Consider the following 23,870-nt stretch of genomic DNA (forward strand, 5'->3'; position numbering starts at 1 on the left):
TGTTCATACGATGAGCCTTTTTCTGCTTTAATAATGAGTTTGGTGAGAGGGATTTCTGTCACTGCAAGGGCTCAATATAATTCAACAATTCTAGTCCTTGCCCTTTTTTTAAACTTCAGAAAATTTTGTCTGCATATATAGATTATTTAATGGTCTATAATTTCTTCTATAGTCCAGTGCCCTGTGTTGGCATGATGCTCTTACAACTTGTCCCTCTGCAGGCCATCATCCACTTTGCTCTCATATCAGATTTAAAGGAACAGGGTAGTTCACCTTCAAATTAACTTTTACCATAATGTAGACAGTGATATTCTGAGACTTGTGTTCATTTTGTATATTGTACTTTTTGAATTAGTTTTTTGTTAAGCTGCTCTTTGGTTTGAAAGTTCAGCTGCTATTTGGTTGCTAGGGTCCAATTTACCCTAGCAACTATTAAGTGGTTTGAATGAGAGGCTGGAATATGAATATGGAAGGTCCTGACTAGAAAGACCAATAATAAAAGGTAACAATATCAGTATTTTAAACTCACAGAGCAGACAAAGCAAAAAAGAAAAATATTGTAAGAAATAAAATATCAAGACCAACTAAAAAGTTACTAAGATTAGGATGTTCTAGAACATACTAAAAGGTGAGGTGAACTACTCCTTTAACCTCATGGCAGACTTAACAGATAATACTTACTGGTGTCCCCATCATGGTATATGTTTTCCCTGATCCCGTCTGTCCATATGCAAAGAGGCAAACATTATAACCACTGATGGCTTCTGAAAGAACCAGTGTACCCAAATCTTGAAAAACCTGGAATATAATGTAAGGATATAACGTTAATAGAGACAAAATAGGACCACAAAAAGATACATTTTGGCAACTGTTTATTATCATTATGCAGTTATATAACTGTAATTTATAACAAACTTTCTAACATTTTGGCCAGCTAGCTATTGCCAAATTCACTAAATTGCATGTGTGGACCAATCAATCAGTTATAACACAAACACCCCCACTGAGAAGTAGGGATGCACCAAATCTACTATTTTGGATTCGGCCGAACCCCTGAATCCTTCGCGAAAGATTCGGCCGAATACCGAATCCGAACCCTAATTTGCATATACTAATTAGGGGTGGGAATGGGAAAACTATTTTTACTTCCTTGTTTTGTGACAAAAAGTCACGGAATTTCCCTCCATGCCCCTAATTTGCATATACAAATTAGGATTTGGATTCAGTTTGGCTGGGCAGAAGGATTTGGCCGAATCCGAATCGTGCTGAAAAAGGCTGAATCCCGAACCAAATCCTGGATTCGGTGCATCCCTACTGAGAAGAAATGAATTAACAAGACCAAATAATTAAGTCATGTCTTATAATAAGTGAATCTTTCCCAATTTACTTCACCAGAAATTTCCGTTTTGACAAAACGCACAGAAGTCAATTGCCATAAAAAAAATATATTGGAGCCTATGGGCAAGCTTTCCTGAATATACTGGAGTCTATGGGTGGTTTTTTTTTCACTCTTACATTGGGATCTATGTTGACACATTTATTCGCATTGGTTTCATGAAAATATTTGCGCATGGTGAAATGCAAAATTTCACCACAAATCCAAACCCACTGAAGATTTTCACTCATAGCTAGTCATGTCCACCAATGAATAGTACAGGGAATAAACCACTTATTTTATAAATATCAGACTGAGGGTAGGTTGATTATACTTCCCAGATACACAAGTAAGGCAAACTTTCCAGCTTCTCAAATCTCCCCCACTTCCATTACACATTTCATACCCATCACATATTCAATATTATCATCATAATTACGTTTGTGGGAAATGGATTAGCATCAGTCTTTTTTTACAATAGAAGTTGGCTTAATCAACATGTACAAATATGTACAGTCAATACAAAGATTTGCCTACTGAATTATTCTTTCCAAGGTCTGTGCACACAAGGAAATGAAACCCATTAAGACTTTACTATGTTACAGAAATCCATTGCATGGGTTATGGTGGTCATGAGATGAGCATTCTTTCCCTTAATGTTGAGTTTAGTGACCTCAAGTGGTCCCCAACAACAAGGGGTAATAGGCTGGAGGGTAGGTTGATTATTCTTCCCAGATACCCAAGTGGGGCAACCTGTCAGCTCCTGAAATCGCATCTCATCTTCATTAAAGGGATACTGTCATAGGAAAAAAAAAATTTTTCAAAATGAATCAGTTAATAGTGCTGCTCCAGCAGAATTCTGCATTTCTCAAAAGAGCAAACAGATTTTTTTATATTCAATTTTGAAATCTGACATGGGGCTAGACATTTTGTCAATTTCCCAGCTGCCCCAAGTCATGTGACTTGTGCTCTGATAAACTTCAATCACTCTTTAAGGTGGCCATAGACTCAAAGATCCGCTCGTTTGGCGACATCGCCAAACGAGCGGATCTTTCCCCAATATGCCATTAAACTGCGTGGCTATATCGGGGGTAATTCAAGCGTTCGGCCGTACGGCCGAACGATCGAATTACGATGTGCCAAGCGGCTCCGACGGGTAAAAACCCAACCTTCCCGATCGATATCGTGGCCAGATATCGATCGGGAAGACCCGTCGGAAGCCCCCATACACGGGCAGATAAGCTGTCAAATCGGTCCAAACTACCGATATCGGCAGCTTTATCTGCCCGTGTATGGCCACCTTTACTGCTGTACTGCAAGTTGGAGTGATATCACCCCCCTCCCTTTTCCCCTCCAGCAGCCAAACAAAAGAACAATGGGAAGATAACACAAGATAACAGCTGCCTAACACAAGATAACAGCTGCCTGGTAGATCTAAGAACAACACTCAATAGTAAACACCCATGTCTCACTGAGACACATTCAGTTACATTGAGAAAGAAAAACAGCAGCCTGCCAGAAAGCATTTCTCTCCTGAAGTGCAGGCACATGTCACGTGACATGGGGCAGCTGGGTAATTGACAAAATGTCTAGCCCCATGTCAGATTTCAAAATTGAATATAAAAAAATCTGTTTGCTCTTTTGAGAAATGGATTTCAGTGCAGAATTCTGCTGGAGCAGCACTATTAACTGATTCATTTTGAAAAAAATTTTTTTTCCCATTACAGTATCCCTTTAACTTTTTATAGGCTCCAGAACAGATCTTATGTATGATAAAGAACAATGTAACCCCCTGTGGTGTTGTGCATTAGGCCTATGTCACACAAGGCATTCTCTGCTAGCAAGACATTCCCACACCCAGCACCGAAAAATGCTCTGCCCGCAGCCAGCCCAACTCAGTGTGTCCAGCTGCAGACATAGAATAGTGCTGATCCGAGTGTAAGGGCTGATTCTTGGCCAGCGTTTGTCAGCAGTGTAGCTGTGACCTTAGAGCCATTTCACAATAGACCTTTACTATGTTGGCATATGTACTCCACAGGAGAAAATGTTGATCCACTTCCTTGTGCCCAGACATCATTGTGTACGGACAGACTCCGCATTAAACTGACCAGCAGAGATTTGGATATGAAAATGGTTACTTCACTAAAAAAATCCATCCAGTCTTTTGGCACAAACAAGCCAAGGCTGTGCCTGCCAGTGCTTACGGATGTCAGGACATTGTCAGAAGTGTGTTTCTATAGTGAACACTCAAATATGTGTGACCCATGTACAATACAGATTGTGATCCTACCTACTGTATTGTAAAAAGATCTAGCACATTGCAAAAAGCTGAGACAAAAGGTAAGAGCAAGAAGATTCCAAGCTATAGTCCAAGGTCTTTCATTGGTTCGAGCCCCTTCTACCAATGCATGTCTCACACACAGTTTTTTTCGTAATCTGTGCAAGTCGTTCATTATGGATTCCCAATCATTACATGAGAAGAGCAAACAGAGCAACAGCACATCGTTTTTAGTATATAAGCACCAAAGTCAAACCTTTTATTGCAGATATTATACAATGTTTACTTTCTGTTAAGCAACTTCACTATGTGAACGTAGCTTTAAACTGCCACACCTTTCCGAGGGCTTGTGTATGCTGACAAACAAGCTCACATTTAGTTTACAAACATATTCCAGTCTTACAAAGACAGATATAATGAAAATTAGGGGGCAAATTTTTAAGGTTCGAGTTGTGTTTTCCACAAAAAAAATTTAGTTTCTGAGGTTATTTCTGAGTTAAAAATAGATTTTTTGAGTTAAAAAAACCCCACGTTTTAGTATATTTACTATACCCCAGACTCTGGATATAGCTTGAATCCGAAAATACACCATCTAAAACCTGTCAAGGTCATGTATAAAAATAGCCAATGGCAGAGTTCCCTTGAACCATTTGAAGATTTTAATAGCCTTCATAATGTATGAGTTTTTTGGAGGAGGAGGAATTCAAAGGTTTTTTTTTTGCCAAAAACTCGATCAATTCAAGTTTTCAGGTTGTTAATCCCAAACTTGCTGATTTCAGTTTTTTCCATTCAAGTTATTTCTTTAAATTAGAAATCATTCAAGTTGTGAGTTCATTCAAGGTCTAAAAAACTCTAAAATTCAATCTTTGATAAATAACCCCCTAGGTGTGTAAAGAAAATTGTAGTAATGCAGTTCCCCTCAGCAACCAGTCAGGTTATTGCTATTATTTTCTAAATTGTAGTAGACTAATGAAAACAAATTACAGATTGCTTGATATTGTGCTATTTTTAACTGCACTGGTTGCGAATAAGGATTTATGATTCATGATTCATAGTTTTTGCATATGACTGAATAGCAAAACATCCACAATTGATTTGGTCGAATTCAAGAGTTAGGGAGTTAATTGTGGCTTTAAAGGGAAAAAATGTAACATCTATAAATTCTTAGTGCTAGTCCCGCACTGAATGTAGAAGCCTCCTAAAAGGCTGGATTGCCTGGATGTCTAACATAATAGCCAGAACACTACTTCCTGCTTTGTAGCTCTCTTGGTTTACACTGATTGGTTCCCAGGTAGTAACCAATCAGTGACTTAAGGGGGCCACATGGGTCATAACTGTTGCTTTTGAATCTGAACTGAATGCGGAGGATCAATTGCAAACTCACTGAACAGTTATGTCCCATGTGGCCCCCTTTAAAGTCACTGACTAAATCAAGAGTTAGAGAGCTGAAAAGCAGGAAGTTGTGTTCTTTTCTGTTCTCTTATGTTAGACATTCAGTCACTCCAGCCTTTATACATTACATTTTTGGTTAACTAACTATATTAGAAACATTTTTTATTTTGCACAGCCTATTTACACAGTTTTTATTTTTACACGGAAGTGACGGAACTGTTCCATTAATGGAGAAATGGTTGTTGCTGTGTTTGCCAGATGCTGTCTCTAAGGTTAATGACACATAGGGCATAAACCACTCTTCCTCTTTCAATAATTAGGAAACTGCCAATGCCAGTCACAGCCAATTTTCCCTCTAATCCCTTCTCGGCTATGTGTGCAAAAATATTATTTTGTGCGCACAATTTAAACTTGTGTGCGCATTTTTAAAAACTGTGCGCAGGTCAGAATAAATACAAAATTTTGTGTATTCACATAAAATTCTTTGTGGGAACACCGGCCACAGCCAATATTAGATAGCATTCATTAGCGAACTCGTCACATAGGCAACACATTTCATATTCTCAAAAGAGATCATCCATGTAGGTTTGGAGAATCAGTGGGCCCAAAGAATATATTGCTGTTGGGTCCTGTGCCTTCTTGTTGTGATCTTGGGAGTGACAATGCAATCAATATTTGTTCCAACTTTGTGCTCTTTAATAGCTTGACATCTGATATCCCATCTATATCCTCTATCAAGATCTGCCCTGCTATCAATCCCATGCTCAGATGCACCCTGACCCAAGAATACTGGTTCAGAGCCAAGGCAATTCTGCACGTCTTCCAAAATCTTATTACTGCTATACTATGGCTGTGATTCAACATCTGGTTTCACTCAGCTAGACTGTGCATATGAGCAGAGTATTTAAGGTCTTATATTTCATCCTAATATACACCATTAGTCAGCAAAGAGATCATACAATGTGGCTGGCACTCTGCAGCTGTGCATGAAACAAAATGTACAGATAAAACACTAAATATTCAACAGTAGTCAGTGTTATTAAAAGCCTGAAACAGTGATTAGCATCAATATTTACAGGTATGCTTTTTCACCCCCCTGATAGGTATGCGCTAATGTGGGCGATAAATGTCAGTAGTTTATTTATTTATAAAGCACCAACATATTCTGCAGCGCTGTACAATAAATGGGGGTATCCGCTGGACATACAAGGTTACAACCGATAATCCAAAAAAAAGAGGTGAGGAGGGCCCTTCCAAAAGAGTACTAGAATTTATTGTTCTTCTTGGCCTCAGACCCAGGTAAGGTGACTGGAACGACCATACACGGGCAGACATCATACAGCATCAAACTGATTAGCCTATTCGCAGAACAAATCGATACATTACAACACATGGTACAGCCACTTCCAATGTGGTTTTTAAAAGCCACCAGTTAAATAGGAGGGCATGTCTTTCAGGGGTAATAATTATATCTGTACAGTTAGACAAATACATTAACAGCACCCTAAAATGACTGTAATTAGGATACAATGCTGCTCAGATTGCTAAGAATTATCTGTATTTTGCAGAAAAGACTTGCATAGAAGTAAAACTAACAATGTTTATTTCTAAGGCGTTTCCTCTGTCCAGCAGTTGAACCAAAGAGTGCTGTCATGCAGTTTGTCCTTATCCAAATCTGGATTCCAATGATTTTAAACACAAAAAATTTATTATTATTACTAAGGATAGGAGTTTTCAATCTGTTGTTAATAAATGACAACTTCCTGGGGCTTTTGAGATTATGGGAGTTGTAGTTCAGGAGCTGCTGGGCAGCTTCAGCAAAAGCTAAGCGAGTTTGAAAAAGGGCCAGCAGTACCCATGAAATAAACTAAAATGCTCAGAATTTGCCAGAACAAAAATTCTACAGAGAATGTCAGGGAGTGTCCCTGCTGCCCCCCCTTCTAACTTTTTGGAGTCGGAGGAGGTCCAAGGGGGGTCCATAAAGCTAGTGAAGAGCACAATTGTGTTCTCTGCACTAGAAGAGCCAAATTCCCAGTATGAAAACCGGAGATTCTCTCTTAAAAGTTACCAGGAGTGGCCTTTTGCCACAACACACCTGGAAGCAGGTTATAGGACCTCCTGGTGGTCCTTATACCTCCTGGGCCCCCTGCAGCTGCAGGATCTGCTTCCTCTGTAGTTTGACCAAGTTAAATGAGAGCTTAGGGAGAGGTCCCAACCCATTTAGCTGAACAGTGCACTGTTATGCAAGTACAGACAACATGACTAAAGCTGGCCATAGATGTTGAGATTTTTAAAAGATCAGATCCTGATCGTGAGACCACAATCTTCTCAGAGCGATTGTACGATCGTATGAATTTACCATCAACTAAAAAGACCAATTTGCCAGGAAAACAAAGGGGAGCTGCCTGCTTGGCCCTGCAAACATAGACAGATTGCACTGGGACCGACAAAAGATTTTTTGACCTAGCCGATCAATTTCCTGACAGATGTCGGCCAAAAAATCGTAAGATGTACGATAGTTCGAATCCCACTAACCGCACCATAATTTTGAAGGATTGGTCGGGCTTCCCTAAAATCGGTCGTTCGGCAAGAAGAATCGTTGCGTCTATGGGGAACTTTACATTTACATTGCTTATAGCCATGAAATGCATTACTTCAGCAGCAGAGCCACACAGTGCTTCAGCTAAAAGTTATTTGCATTGACTGCTGTTGTACAAATCTGGATTTGTGAAGGGACCCTAAAGCCCCAGTCTGACACAAGAATGTCTCCAGGCAGGTATGTTGCCCGGGGGGTGAGCTGAAAATTTGGCCAAGCCCTCAGAATGCAATGAAAACTGCACATTTGTGTGTATACAGGGTGGCTGAGGGAACCTTGCTAAATATTTGCACAGCAGGTAAACTATGATTAAAGCAAGGAAGAGATGTTTGAAGTTCCATTGTCTCTAAGTAACCAAAGGGGAGTCCATAGAGTGGAGTATGTATGACAAAGCAATAGGACTCCCAGCGACCAACAATCCACACAAACATGACAAGTAATGTCTTAAGACATGCATGCTGAAAACTCTGCATTCCGTTAAATCTTAGCTGTGTATAATGTGACCTCTGCTCACCAGTGTACCATGGTTCTACTTCTAATAAATTAATGGATCTAATTCTAATAAAGGTGGCCATAGACATTACATTTACGATCTTTCCAGGAAATATACAGATATACAGATAGAAACAATAGAATTCTACCTGCATTTGACAATTCAGCACTAACAATGGCCAATATTCAGATGCCTTCAAAGGCCAGCCCGATCGATGAGCCGACCGATATCCAAGTCGACCCGTTTCCCACCATACACGCACCAAATATTGTACAAATATTAAACTAATGAGAGTGGAAAGAGGTTAGTTGCTGTCAAAATGCTGCCATAAAGAGGATTGCCAAAATACCCATATTTTTACACCCACAAACACAACTAGCTTGCACATGGAATGGATCTCTTTATTATGATGTTGTCTGTGTGGTTCTATCCCTGATGGCAGGCAGGCATTTTATCTTAGAACACAAAACAGTAAGATGATATAAACAAGCTGGGTGACAGTGACATGAAAAGTATGTTATGATATACCCTTTGTGTATATTTATTGGGTTAATGTATTATTTTGGCTTTTCACACAAAATGATCATATGGTGCCTTTGAACCGGCTGGGGTCCCAACTGTAGTAATGCTTCTGGCTCACATGTATAACCTTTTACACAAAGGCATACAGCTGCATTGGACTGATCTGTTGCGAGATTTGGAAGCATTTTCAAAAATTATAAGATTTAGCTTTCCACATGAGCAAAACAATCCCCCATGTATACTAAAAAGCCTTACGTTTATCCAAAAACACATAGAATCCAATAGGATTTTGGTTTTAAAACAGGCAACCAGTAAGTGTTACTGGCTGATTCAGTGCTACGGGTTTTTACTCTTGGGTAAACTTAGCGCTGTCTTTATTATATATGGGGTATATGTTTATTGTCAGTTTGCAATATCGACTCTTAGAATATCACAATGACATTCTTGAGAAAGCACAAACTGTGAAATGCATAGACGTTTGCTCTGCCCAGAGCCGTTGGAAGATTAGGCGCAGTGACAAAGAACACAACGTTTACGTGGCGTCATATCATACCACGCACAGCAAGGAACGGAGAAGCTCCCTCATTTTAAATTTTAACAAGTTTTTATACAGGTCAATTGTTTTATGTACGGGGGGGTGCTTAAGTGTTATTTTAAACTGTAAAGTAAATGATTTATACAGGGAACTCGGAGTACGTTTTTATATCGCTATAAAAAGTGTTTTATGCCACAAAGTTCTATGTGCAGAAAATCCACATTGTAACAGCTGGGGTTATGCAATTGTTTTAATCCTGATAATTTTAAGAGAAATGCTGTCACATAATTGGGTTGTATAGTGGATTTCATAGTAATGTATGATTAGTACTGTTGTTAACTGTTCATCCTGAAAATAACTTGTGAATATTTATATAAACCTGGGATTATAAATGTGTGGTGTACTGATATCAAGGAGCGCTAACCTGGTAATCTGTAACACTTGTATTATAAACATATCTTCTACAATGCACAAATTTTTTTTGGACATCTCCCAAGTGCCGTTATTGTCTCCACATCCTTCAAACAATTTAAATTATCAGCTGCCAGCATAGAAAATGTACTGATGGGCACACAATGGCTTTTGGCAGCTACAAATTGCTGCCCTTTAGGAGATTATCAATCAGAAATGACTTAGCAAACATGATAACCCAACATACATACATATCTCTCTCTCGTCAAATCCAGGAAAATGTAAAATTAGTGCATAATATATAGGTGGGACCACAAAACAACAATGTAAAATGAGGGGAAAACTTAAACCCCCCCCCCCACACACACACACCCCCTGCAGTCGGAAGGGGAATATCTGTTTCCAATTAAACAGACAGCTGCTTCATATTTATGGCTTTACTTTTTTTAATTTTATGGCTTATTTTTAAAATTGCCTTTAAAGGTTTAAGTAAGCCCAAATATAAAATTCTGCATTATTAAAAACAAATGTAATTCCGAGCAAGCAATATAAACTTGATAACAGCTTGAAATGATTTGACGTTATTTAGAAATGCAAATGCTACTGAAAGCAGGATCTGCCTGCCCGTCATTTCACCACTCATCTGTGACTGTCGCAGAAGCGCATTTACGTGAAAGATACCAGCGGCAGTTGCGGAGAGACGGGACCGGACACGGGGTAGGCGACAGAGCAGGTACGTGCCTGGCGCCCCCCCCAGCTTTGTGCCCTAGGCACGTGCCTACTCTGCCTACCCCTAGTTCCGGCCCTAGTGGAGTCCCTGGGTGGGCTGAAGACCAAATCCATCCAATCTGCAGACTTCCAATAAAGCAGAATTGATTAATATTGTATTACCTTTGTAATTTGAAAGCTCGGGTTGCACTTAAGTACTATCGGCATTTATAATGGCTCGGACAGCCTGCAGCTTTTATCGGCCCATTGTATGGCCACCTTTTGTTTTTAGTTCACCTAGAGGAAAACATCAAAAAGCTAAATGTGAATAATTTTTTATTACGTGTACCAGCAGTACCCAGCTACGCTCTATGTGCGCCCAAGGCAAGGCACCAGCGATTGGCAAAAAAACTACCCCCCCCCACCCAAGGTTACCGCACATGTGAGAGAGATGACAGCAACAGGCGGAGGGATGGACAAGACACACAGCTCTGCTGGTGCTGGTACTGAAGTTCCCCTCAAGGGTCAGAACTAGGGGTAGGTGACACCCACAACCCGCCAGCCAGAGCTCCTCTTCTTGGAGAAAAGCAGCAGTTGGAGTATATTCCTTTGAATGTCGTGCCACCAAATATCCCACCCTTTTTGACGCTCATTTTGAGACTCATTCCTTTGAAAATTAAAAAAAACGTGCATGAACATTATCCAAACTGATAAAAAAAAAAAACTTTCTTGTAACTGATCCCAAATTAGTCCTGGGTAGTAGTATGGTGGGTAGAATTGCACTGCTGGTATGGGGTATTTGCTCTATTCTTTCTCACTGTATTCTTTTAAAGGGTATATAAACAATCTCAGAGGACAAGGGTCAACACTATTTGGTTGGTTGTGTTTTTCCACTTTTGTTTATTATCTCCTTCACTTTTCTTGTTCAAACCAAATCCCAAGGCTTGGCTTTGGTGCCATGGAGCAACAGTCACGACTATAAAATAGTAAACATGACCCCAGCACCAGATAACACACACACATTTTTACATACAAACAAATACCAAAAACTACAAGAGTGGTGATATTCAGGTTTGTCAAGGGTCAGGTCATAGTTGGATAGGTGATAACAAATGATTAGCCTTTTTTTTTTTTTGTTTATTTTGCTTTCTTGCAGGTGAGTTTAAATGTTTACAGTTTCTTTAGACAACATAAAGGGAACTACAATGTGTTTTTTTGTGCAAAAGCAAAGTGAGTTCTAGTAAAATTTTGTTCCATACAAAAGCCACCCACGTGCCAGTCTATTATTCCCTGGAGGCTGGAGGCCAAAGTCAGGAAATGTACAAACAATGCTATATAAAAACAACAGCCTTCCCCTGAGAGGCCTTCTCTTTTTTTTAATGTGTCATAGAGTCCAAGACAGAACTTTAGAAACTGCTTGTTTACCAGCCCACATGTCTATTTTTATTTATACAGACGGCTTCCTTCCTTCTATATATGTCGTCCTGTTTTACTATAGTTCCTTTTGGTTCTTAGTCAGTCTGCCACCTAAGTTAAAGGAAAACAATGTATTATTCATAAGACTTTTCGTTATATACCTTTGTGCTGGAATGTTTCACTGCCTCATATGACGTGTATTTATACATAAGAGAAGGAGATATCCTATAGCTTGGCTTGCGCATCCTCTATAAATATCCGCATAATAGTGAATGACAATTACATTGTGTTTGTCTAAGGCAGTGATCCCCAACCAGTAGCTCGTGAGCAACATGTTGCTCTCCAACCCCTTGTATGTTGCTCTCAGTGTCCTCAAAGCAGGTGCTTATTTTTGAATTCCTGGCTTGGAGGCAAGTTTTAATGGATTAAAAACCAAGTCTAGTGCCAAGTAGAGTCTTTTGAAGGCTGCCAGTCCATATAGGGGCGACCAAATAGCCAATCATAGCCCTTGTTTGTCACCCAAGGGACTTTTTTATGCTTATGTTGCTCCCCAACTCTTTTTACATTTTAATGTGGCTCACAAGTAAAAAAGGTTGGGGACCCCTGGTCTAAGGAGACAAGCGATGAACGTGTTAGCCTGCAATCAGACATATAAATGCTAATTATCAGCAAGGAAAGAATAATAAGAAACAGCAGGGCTATAGTATGCTATGTGAATTACTCTGACAGTTAAGTTTATATTTTTATTTATTGTCATTTACCAGTTGACAGTTTAGAGATCATTTACGTTTTTTCCCTTGGTCCTTTCTAAGAGAATGAAGACTGCACCAAGCATTGCGCTTCAAGGCCCTGATTTATGAACATGGGTAAAAATTGGCCCCAATGCATTAACCCACAACAGACCAGACATTCAGAGACTTGCTCTTACTGATCTAACTGCACTAGAGTGACGAAATAGCTGGTTAGTTGCTCTAAGGGTCAGGCCACACAGGGCGTTTTGGGGAGATTTGGTCGCCTGGCGACTAATCGCCTGGTTTTTGCAGCGACCAATCTGCCCAAAAGCCTTCCCTGAATATGCACCAGCAAAAAAGAAAAAACGCTGGCGCTAATCACAAGCGGCGATTCGTTTTCCGAAGAGGCCCAAGTTTTCTTTGGTGCACGAACGATTTTAGTGCAATCCAACCAATCCATCAAATTATCGTGAGGTTAGTGGGAATCGAACGATCGTGCATCTAACAATTTTTCTTCCAACATCTGTCAGAAAATTGATCGGCCAGGTTAAAAAATTTTCATTGGTCACAGTGAAATCTATCTATTGTCCAATTGTTTGCAGGGCCAAGCAGGCAGCTACCATCAGTTTTCCTGGCTTCAACTAGACAATATCGCTTGAAATGGTCTTTTACGTTGATGGACAAATCGGAAATTTAAACGATCGTTTCAAGTTAAGCTTGGTCTAACGATAACGAAAAGATCTTTTAAAAATCTTTACATCTATGGCCAGCTTAAGTCTACTATACTGTACTTAACTTGGCTAGAAGCAATTTTAAAGGGATGGCCTTGTTAGAATACACATAGTTAATAAACCAAAGTGTCATACAGTAGTAATGTGTATTACACACACTAAGAAATTATGGAAAGGACCTTGTTACTAGTAAGATTATGCAATTTCTTAGATTTTCCTGTTTATGCCAATATATAGTAAGCAAGGATCCAATAAAAATGGTTCACCAAATTGGAAGTTTGTGCATATGGGGGGGGGGTGACCCAAATCAACTCCCTGCATGAAGCATCAAGGCAGACTAAAAAAAGATTAGGCTAATGAACATTTCAACATTTGGAGAAATTGGTAGCCCTTCTGTATTAACAAATATCTTTAAACAATGACCCATAATGTAATGTAAAAAGGAAAATGATTTCATGGACAAGGCTTACAAGTCTTTATATTATCAAACACAGAATTCCCATTGTTCCCTATAACTTGACAGTATGATAATTGTAGGAAGCATAAGAGCAGAGCACAATCATATCATTATGTGGAGACTGTGAAAAAAACTGTATGGAGGCGAAAGTAGAGTCTTGCTTCAGACAGGAAAATATCCAAATAATAAAAATTAAAGGGGCAGTATACCTCCTTGTTCAACGTGAGTGCAATGAATAAGACTTGTGCTAAACATACTGTTTGCCTCTTGTCTATGGCTTTTGTTGTTTATTGAGCCAAACAGGGAAACTGAAGCTGCTCCATGTTTGGTCTTTGAGAAATAGTGCACAAATTATCCCCCTGCATAATGGACTTCTGTTTATCTGTGCACGGATTATCTAATTTTCTACCTGAACTCATGTTGAACATGGGGGGGGGTATAATGCCCTTCTAAAACTCAAAAAGAAACTTAATCATGAGCAGGTGCAATGGCAGCTTTGATCTGAGATATACACACACACATATACAGTAATATATTTCACCCTTCTCCCCTGAAGTCTCAATCAGATGTATAGCCCGAGGTGCATTTTCTCTAATCAATTTACAGGCTTCTTTCTCGCAATAAAAATGATATCTTAAATAACAGAAAACAAATAACTAACTGATTTTTGTAACCTGAGATGAACCGTTGAAAAATATGTCCGATCACGCTGGTCTTGTGCCTATTGGTAACATTATGCCTGTGCCTAAAGAGGAGGAAGAGCACGGAGGATGGATCCACATTGTGAGCGGCTGGCAGAATACAACAATAATTTTAGTTACAAGGAATTGTAACACAGCTTTACAGTGGTCCTATGTCATGTAACATGCATAATAGGTAGGATTTGAGCCTAGTAACTAGGCAAATTACAAACAGCCAGTCAAGACCTCTAAATTTACCCAGAATTCCAACATAACTGAACCCATAGCAAGTCATCACAAAATTTCCAACCTGCACTAGGCATCTAGTAATACCAATACAAGTGTCATAAAAAAAAGTATGAATAAGTGCCAATACACGTGCTCACAACACCAGGGACTGTTTGCAGGAACAAATATATATATATATATATATATATATATATATATATATATATATATATATATATATATATATATATATATATAGATATAGATATAGATATAGATATATATTGGCCATTCATTGTTTAGTCCACCAGTTATTTATTGCCAAATATCCAGAAGATACCGGATGCTGAATTTATATTTCAGCAGCAGATGTAGGGCCACAGCTCTGACACCCCTGATGTAAATACAAAAAAAGCCCACTATCCTTTGTTCCAGTGCAGAGACTGTGAGTGTGATGTGAGAATACTAACCATGTGTTCTGCATTTCTATCCTTGGCTTCTTCTGCACTGCAGCAAAAAAAGCCAGACAATCCTTTCCAGGGAGCTCTACCAAAATCTTGTGCCAAGGCACATTCTATAATAGACAGCTGAGACTGAACTGACCTTGCTGAAGATCCCTCAGTTCATGTTGAATAATAAAATCCATTGATTCTAGCAGCTGCATCTTAAATTGACATTGGTGGTTTGTGGAACCTATGAATTGAGCAGTCGTCATTCCAACACATTCTTTGTGCATAAATCTGAGATACTGTTCTAAGCATGCGAGTGTGCATAATCAGTAGCACTGTTCATTTTTCTAATTTGTCTGAATTAAAATGACTGTTTGCCCTCTTTGTGGTGTAGCATAAATTAATCTTGGGCTTTGTATAGCCAGAATAGTTATTGCGTAGATTTATTATACCGTACATACACAGCCAAAAACATCTTAGAAATGCAGCTAATAAGATGGCCACTTTTGCTATTTAGTTCATTAGCTTTCCTACACCTCACACATCTGCTCAAGCTCCACTGACCCTTCAAAACCTGTCTCTTATCCTTCTACAAAGCATCTCTGGCTCAAATTTACCAACCCCCAACCTCTACCTCCACCAGCCTACTTTCAAATATCCACAAGGCAGCTTTGGCCTTATGGAAAAGAGAGAGAGAGAGAGAGAGAGAGAGAGAGAGAGAGAGAGAGAGAGAGAGAGAGAGAGAGAGAGAGAGAGTCTAAGGCATCTGCAAGAACCTAAAAATCAATCTCCCTGAATTTGTGCAAGTTTAGAGTTTTAAACCTTTACTAGAAAGGAGATAAGATAATTATTAAACCAGAATATAAGCCAGATAAGAGGAAAGAGGGGAGTAACATTGACACATGGCTTTAGCCCTGGAACTGATGCCCCCTCTTCCATATATGGAAAAACATTTTCCACTGAGTATTAGTTAAGATGTTACACTCATCCAAACGTGCAAAGAAGAAAGATAGGGGTACTGCCAAGAGAGTGATGTTATGTCTCAGTAATCCAGGCCATTTACCATTATTGTGCAAAGCAGCTGTGAAATTGGCACCTGCTCTCTGCACACAAGAATTTGTGTTTTTCTCATTATTTCCCAAATGCACTGATCAATACAAATGGCCTGGTTGTTCCATATCACAATGTTACACTGACTATGTATAAAGGAAAAATCACAGTGTGAAGTGGATCAGTGGGAAATCCTATCAGAAAATGGCTCTCCAAATGAAAGATTTTGAGAGAGAGAGAGAGAGAGAGACAGACAGAGAAATATTTTCTCATCATGCATTGCAAAAAAAAGCAACTCATGCCGTATGAGAGAGCATGCTGTATAACAGTACCCTTAAAAAACAAATATTTTAAAATCCATGGCTTTTGCTGGTGAGAGCAGCATACACTGGGCAGGTGGATCTGCGCACAAATGTTCTGCCAACACAAGAGGAATGCTACTCACTGCAGGGTTCTTCCTTTTAAAAAAATACACAACTACACATCTAATATCACAATGAAAATATCAGGTGCAGATAGAGTGACTGGCATTCTGGGGGATTTATAATTTTTTTTAAGATATGCAGCAAATTTATAGTTGTATTTTGGGCATTTTATCTATTAAACATGTTTATCTACACTATGGGAATGAAATAATCCTTGTTTTTCTGTAAACAGCGTTGAACTGGGCATTGGGGCAAACCAGGGTTGGGACCCCAAGGGCCCGTCTGGCAGCCACCAGGGCTCCTCTCCCGACTTCCAAAATTCCAACTTCCCCACATGCATGCGTGCAGCCACATTGCGTTTGTCGTGTAACATTCCATGCATATCTCCTGTTTTTAACAGGGGTGGCCTGTCGGGGAACAGACCTGGGCCGGAGTGAGCCCACTGGATTTTTTCCCCCAGTGTCCCAAAGGCCGAGCCCAACCCTGACTGTATACATGGTATATATATATATATATATATATATATATATATATATATATATATATATATATATATATATATATATATATATATATATATATATACACACACACACACACACACACACACACACACACTAAGGGGCAGATTCCCTAAAGGACGAAGTTACTAACGCTAGCGAGACGTCAATTCGGAACTTCGCAGATTCCCTAATGGGTGCAGGCGTCACTTTGCTAGCGAAGGAGATGGACGCTAGCGTTGCTTCGCACTCTAACGCCAGGCGAATTTTCGATCTGGCGAACGGACATAATTCCGCAAATTAACTACCTCTTGCACCAGACTTGCCTTTGTTGAAAAATTTTCTAAGTCCCAAAAAACGCTGGTGTCTTTTCCTGCAAAAGACCGTAAAATTTTTGAGTACCCGGGTTCCCCCCTACATTTCCTAGCATAAACTATACACTGGGCTCATGTGTAATGTATTTGCTGAAACATATACGTCCATTTAACTTTGACTGCCCGCAGTATGCAAATTAGCCAACGTTAGTGCAACTTTGCTTTGCTTGCCTAAGTAATACTAGTGCAACATCGCCAGCGGTCGGTGCCCTTGACGCAACTTCGCATTTTAGGGAATTAGCGTTGTCCTGGCGAATTTACGCCTGCGAAGTGTTGCGAAGTGTTCGCTAGCGGATTTGCACTGCTTAGGGAATTTGCCCCTAAGAGTCTACCCTTTGGAGCACTAGAACATTAGTCTAGCCCTGGCACCTACGGGACAATGCCTTTACCATGTGTACTTTCCACTCCAATTTGTGCCAGTAAGCTCTATGGTATAGGGACCTCCTTCCTACTGTGTCTCTTATCACATAGCACTTAAGCTTTATGTCCTTATAGAAGTGTTGTGTATATTTATTGTATGTATTATGTAACTTGTCCTCCCTGTGTGTACTTTTCTGCAGCTCCTTAAAATTACTTTACAAATAAAGTATACACATATACTGCTACTGTACAGAGAAGTCATATATTGCACAGAAAGAATGAGTACATTCTTAGCTTGCAGAACATAAGGAGGTACTTCAATTTCTAGTGTACCGAGTACAGTTACAAGATTTTATATTATTTTAGAGGCATTGTGCTTGGTTTATAAATCAGGAGAAAAGATCACACTCCTCCACCACCCCATTATCAGTCCAATAAAAGGAAGTTGCTCTTTCTGCGAAGTTGTTAGCATGTGCAAATTAGAAGACTGAAGTGTAGTGATCTGATAATGACAACACAAGTGGTTCCCTTGAGTAGAGTTTTCTAACAGTGCGTGCTGATCTGCTTCTAACTAGCACATACAACATAAAGGTCTATGGCACATGTCATATCACGTAAGAGCACACTCCTTAGTGTTTATTCTGGGAACACTTGCGTCCCCTGGATACTACACTCTGCACAGTGTGCTGGATCAAAAATCCTTCTGCAGAGTTAAAAAAAAAAAAAAAAAAAATGGCCAACTGCAGCTTTGTTTTGCACTTTGCATGTGGCATTGTGAATGACCCCTTATGTGTGACTTTACACTAAATGTGCCTATACAAAGGCTAAACAGGCTGCTATTTATTGATTTGATGACCAACATAATATTGATCAAGCAATGGTCTGAATGAGCACATATGACTAAGATACGCTTGTGCACGAATGAAGAACATCAAGGCTATCAATCCATCCAGTTTTAGCTATCTCTGTCCCATCTACAGTTTCCCCTTATCTCTAATCCCCTTACACAATCAGATGACCTGTTTCTCTCTTATTCTTACAATCTGACTCACCAATAACTTGTTATGCAAATGCCAAAAAAACACTTCTCCTTATATATATTCCTAGATCTCTCAGCAGATTTTGACATCCTTTTCTCTTTCAGTCCCTACAGTCTCTTGGCCTTTGTGACACTCCCCTGATCTGGCTTTCCTCTTACCTTTCAAATCACTCTTTTATTGTCTCCTACAATGGAGTATCATTTTTTAACTTCTTACTCCCTATTGGGGTTTCTGAAAGCTCTCTCCTATGTGTCTTATTATTCACTTTTGTATACCCCCTTCTCTGGTCTATAAATCTATCATATGGTTTTCAATATCACATCTATGCTGACAACACTTACTCTTGCCAAGCATTCCTTCAGTATACACTATAGGCCACTGCTATTTGCTAGGCGCAATACTCTAAGCCACTTCTCTTACTTGACCCCTGATATTACCAATCCCCACACCTTGATTCTCACACATCCTTCTCATTTTAGACTGTATACTCTATTGAGCAGGGCCCTATTTACCATCTGCATCAATTTGTACGAGCTGAATGTTTCATATAAACCCCAGTCTATTGTACATTGTTGCAGATAATGCTCTTTATAAATGTTAATATCAATAATGAAAGATTGATACCAAGAAAACAGGCCAACTGTAACTGTGCATTTATTACCAACTGGGGAACCATTTTGTTTTTTACATATACTGCAGGTACAAACACAAACCAAACAGTTAGTGCTGTCAGCGTGTTTAATATATATCATAACCTAACCTTATACTCACAGTCGCTTGTTGTCATTGTTAAAAACATTATGTCAAAAGCTTGTATTTGTACCAAGACAAACATGTTCTGAGCCAGAATGGACATCAGTCGGACAGCTGAGCTGTGATACAATTGTTTCATCGGCAGGAGGTAACACACATGTCTGAGCTTGCCTTCCTCTCGCATACTTCGATAAAGCACACAAAATAGCATTGAAAAATTGCACTTAAATTATATAAATGATAGGCTAGAACTGGACTTATCAAAAAGCAAACAGAGTAAGACAAACTGGATCAGGACATGTTGTCAAATAAGAGGACCAAATGTTTCCACCCAATTTGATCTACATGGGCAACTAAGGTTAGTCTGTTTATGCTCAAATCATAAAAAGAAGAAACATATTTTATATACAGGTATGGGAAACCCATACCTGTAAACTCTAGAACAGCATTCATGACAATGACTTTCTGCTTTAGTATGTAAGTCTTTAGCACAGTAGGATTAACGATTCATCATACCATTTCCTGAGATGCATATTTGGGATCCTCAGGATCAACAGACCAATAGCAGGAGTCAAAGCCAAACTCAATGAGGCGTTCCCTAGTGTCCTCACAGCCATCTGGTTTATGGTCCAGCTGAAAAAAAATGCATAATATGAAACAAATGAAAACTTTCCCACTGCTCCTTCATCTGACACATAACAATAGCATTTGCAAATGTTTCTATGCAAAACACGGTTCAGAAAATGATAACAACGAAGAGCTCAATACTGACTGCTTACTTGGTTCCAAGTAATTCAGTCAGAATCATATGACACGCAATGGGTCGATGACTTGTTTACCATGGCACGATTACTGTTCAAGTCCCTTTAGATCCCCCTTGCTCATTTCTTAACTACACTAAAATCCTTCTCTTAGGCATCCCTGCTCCCCTATACAAGATCAAAAGCAGAAGATCCACTGAGCAGGGTTGAAGGCCATGACGTATGACTGCTTAAATTCCTGATAATAATTTTGCACCTCTACTCTATGTCATCCAAATGTGCTGTTTTCACCATTATAACACAAAATAAAAATCATATTTTTAAAAATCCAATCTCTATTGCAGCCTACTGCTATAATTATTTTTTAAACCCCTAAAGCTAACCATAGTTTTTGTAGGATTCTACAAAGGGTTACACTCTCCAGATTATTTCCAGATTTTCAATTTTACCCAGATGTTTCCATTACAGCTTTACTCTTCTTCTATAACTAAAACAGACTTTTCCTCTAATAATATATAACACTGGCCTTCTGCTCCAGCAGAGCAACTAGAGACTGGGTGATTTACAGCAGACATTACAATGGTTTTCATAATTTCAGCTCAGTGGCAGATTTTGCAGTCTGGGAAAATTTTTATACTATGAACCAGTTATAGTTTTTTTAAGCAGATTAATGTGAAAAGGGGAAATGAAAAGACCAGGGTTACCCTAAGAAATCCAATATACACTCTCAGTTAAACAATTTTCTAAGAGTTGCTGTAACCAATGAATTTCAACCATGTTTTTTCTCAGACTGAGAAGTCAGCTTTATTTGTGTAGCAGGAATGCATTCAGGTGAGCTCTGAACAGGTTCCTCGCTTCTGCCAAGTCCTTTACTCTCTATAAATGGAGGCAGCTGCCTGTATGCTTTTTAAGTGTCACCCTCTTCTTCCGTAATGAAATGGTTATGGTCAAAAAAACTGTACACTAGGTATTAAAGTTCTATCATAAAATTGTTGCTCTCTAATTGGTATAATTATCCTTTTTTCAGTGAAGGCAATGTCATAATGTATAAAAAGTGATGATGTTTGCAAAAGACTAACTGCAGACTATATCTAACAACAGCAACAACCCCACTTGCGGAATCCCTTTATAGATAAAGCAGACCCAGGCCCCTTGCAGCCACTGAGCCAGCTGCCTCTATAGTTATACCACTGTATAGGAACCAACCACATATTTGAATAGCCCTATTGCAAGGCAAATGTCCAATACTACATCTAGAAAATAGGACACATGTCACTGGTTCAAAAATATAACTATTTCTCCTATAAAGAGTATTTCATTAGATTATATTCTAGACTGACATGCCACATTTCATAAGCAGTTGCTCTGTCTAAAGAACTGCACAATGGAACAAATGTTACCCAGTGTTTGAAGTATTACTGATCAGGTTACAATGCAGGGATGATAACACACAAGCCAGAAATTCTGCATACCAGGAGACAACCGACCTCTCTCACAGACTTAACAACAGAAGAGCTCATTTTTAGTCGCTTTTATATTTTGGGCACCCTTAAAGTTGTAACCTGCAGTATGTCTTTTGAAAGATATAGATCTGTTTAAAAATACTAAAGAAAAAATTCAAAACACCAAAAAAAGCCCTTAATGCCATGACCCAAAAGAGAGCCTCATATGCAAGCAAGCAAAGATCATGTTTTTTGAAAAGGAAAATGTATGAAGATATCCTAGAGACCACCTGGAAATTATTCCTCAAAAATGCAATCTTACATGCATTTAAGTCAATATGCTAATGGTGGTAAAATCATGCTCTTTTAGGGCAGAGACACAAGTGAAGATTCGGGGAGATTTAGTCGCCCGGCAACAAATCGCCTCTTCTTCGGGCAACTAATCTCCCGAACTGCCTTCCCGCTGGCTAGAATCTAAATCACCAGTGGTAGGCACTCGGATCGCTTCATTTTCTGAAGCCGCCTGAAGTTTCCTCATGAGGCAACTTTGGAAAACGAAGCACTCGGGAGTGCCATCCCGCCGGCGATTTAGATTCTAGCCGGTGGGAAGGCAGTTCGGGGAGATTAGTCCCCCGAAGAAGATGCGATTTGTCGCCGGGAGAACTAATCTCCCTGAATCTCCACGTGTGTTTCTGCCCTTATTTGTTGAACCAATAAGGATTAACAGTCTTGCCACCTGAAGTGCTTACAGTATATGGTATTCTGGAAATTCTAGAACTATGGGAAGGCCTATAAAGATTAGTTTGACTAATATCCCACTGCAAGTCTCTGAAAGGTGGAGTCTGAAAGAAATGCACACAGCTGTTTATGATTTGAGAATATCTGGTGGGAGCCAGCATTTTGCAAACTGTTTAATACAAGCAAAGGAATTCCCTTAGAACCGGAGCTGTGTAGCTCTCAGATTTCTACTGCCTACATATGCTATGGTTAAATGGCAATACTCCCACTAGTTACACTTTTATTTGCATATTTTGTACTTCCAGGGAAGAGGAACTATCTGCAGTGTAAGGAATCCTTCACTTCGTTTTGGTTATTAAATTATATAAAATTCTGTGGCTATATTGTAAAGAATAACTAAGCATTTTTTTTCAATGGTTATTCAGGTTTCAAGTTTTTGTGAAGCTATAAATAACAATGATATAAAAAATCCCAGTTTCTTATACATGGTGTTGTGGCAACTATATTTAAATCCCGAACATCTGCCTTTGTTGGGCTCTGAACCCGATTATCGTCCTTACCACTACACCTTGAACCACAGATAGTCAGGAGCTTTTATAAACCCTTTTAGGGCAGTGACCTATTGTCCATAATAGATATCTCTCACTTAAGTATATCTGCACTATTTACTCTCATCCTCCAGTTGACCGTCTGTCTCTATTTTGCATTTCCAAAAATATTGCTAGCCCTGACTTTAGCCTGTTGACGGACTCAGATTTCTCCACCAACCCTGTTATTTGCCGACCAATGTTTTTGCTTCTGCCTGTCTGACCACAACTCTCCTTGCTCTTTTTTATATCTGTAAACATTTAACATCCTTGCTGGGAATCTTGAGTATTAAGTCCTCATAGCCACCTGTACTTGACTGAAAAGCTCAAGCCCTGGATGTGCCTAAATTTGCAACATGGTGTGTGATGTTGTGCTCTTCTTAACTCTTAAATGTGCCGGTTTATATGTAATAACGAACAATACATCAGGCAGCTGCTTGTACCTAATGGCTAAAAAAAAAAAAAAAAAAAAAGATTGTGGCTTGAACTACCTCTAATGAGAAAGCCGTGCTCATGCTATTGATCAGTGGTAAGACCATCCTAATGTGGGTAATTGCCATAAAAAGGCATGGTATACAAAGCAAAATCCCAGTAAAGAAATGATTAAAACCAGCCTTGAACCTTACTGCTGACCTGAAACCTGAGCCTCTGTAGGTCTCACTATTAATTAGATTTCAGAAGTGATTGTAATGGGGGCTTCTATATTACATCTCACCTGTCCCCCTTTCCACTAAAAAAAATGCTATAAAAGGTATAAGGTGTATGGAGTAGGAATATAAGAACTTCAATAATTCTAAATTGATAAGAAGCAAAGTTATTACACCGGAATCAAAATCCA

At 39.2% G+C, this 23,870-nt stretch overlaps 1 protein-coding gene across 2 annotated transcripts in view; it reads right to left on the reverse strand.

Moving 5' to 3' along the window:
• Positions 1-23,870, reverse strand: part of stard9.L (StAR related lipid transfer domain containing 9 L homeolog) — an 84,190-nt gene that overhangs the window by 47,326 nt on the left and 12,994 nt on the right. Inside the window, exons 3-4 of one of the 2 annotated variants that reach the window (XM_018231062.2) lie at positions 20,021-20,137; positions 682-798 (exon numbers count right to left, since the gene is read on the reverse strand). In XM_018231062.2, coding sequence (XP_018086551.1) covers positions 682-798; positions 20,021-20,137 — 234 coding nt within the window. The remainder of the gene's footprint in view (positions 1-681; positions 799-20,020; positions 20,138-23,870) is intronic. The other variant, XM_041573288.1, reaches the window with a different exon arrangement.

The sequence above is a fragment of the Xenopus laevis genome, chromosome 8L, assembly GCF_017654675.1.
Source record: "Xenopus laevis strain J_2021 chromosome 8L, Xenopus_laevis_v10.1, whole genome shotgun sequence".
Taxonomy (NCBI): Eukaryota; Metazoa; Chordata; class Amphibia; order Anura; family Pipidae; genus Xenopus; species Xenopus laevis.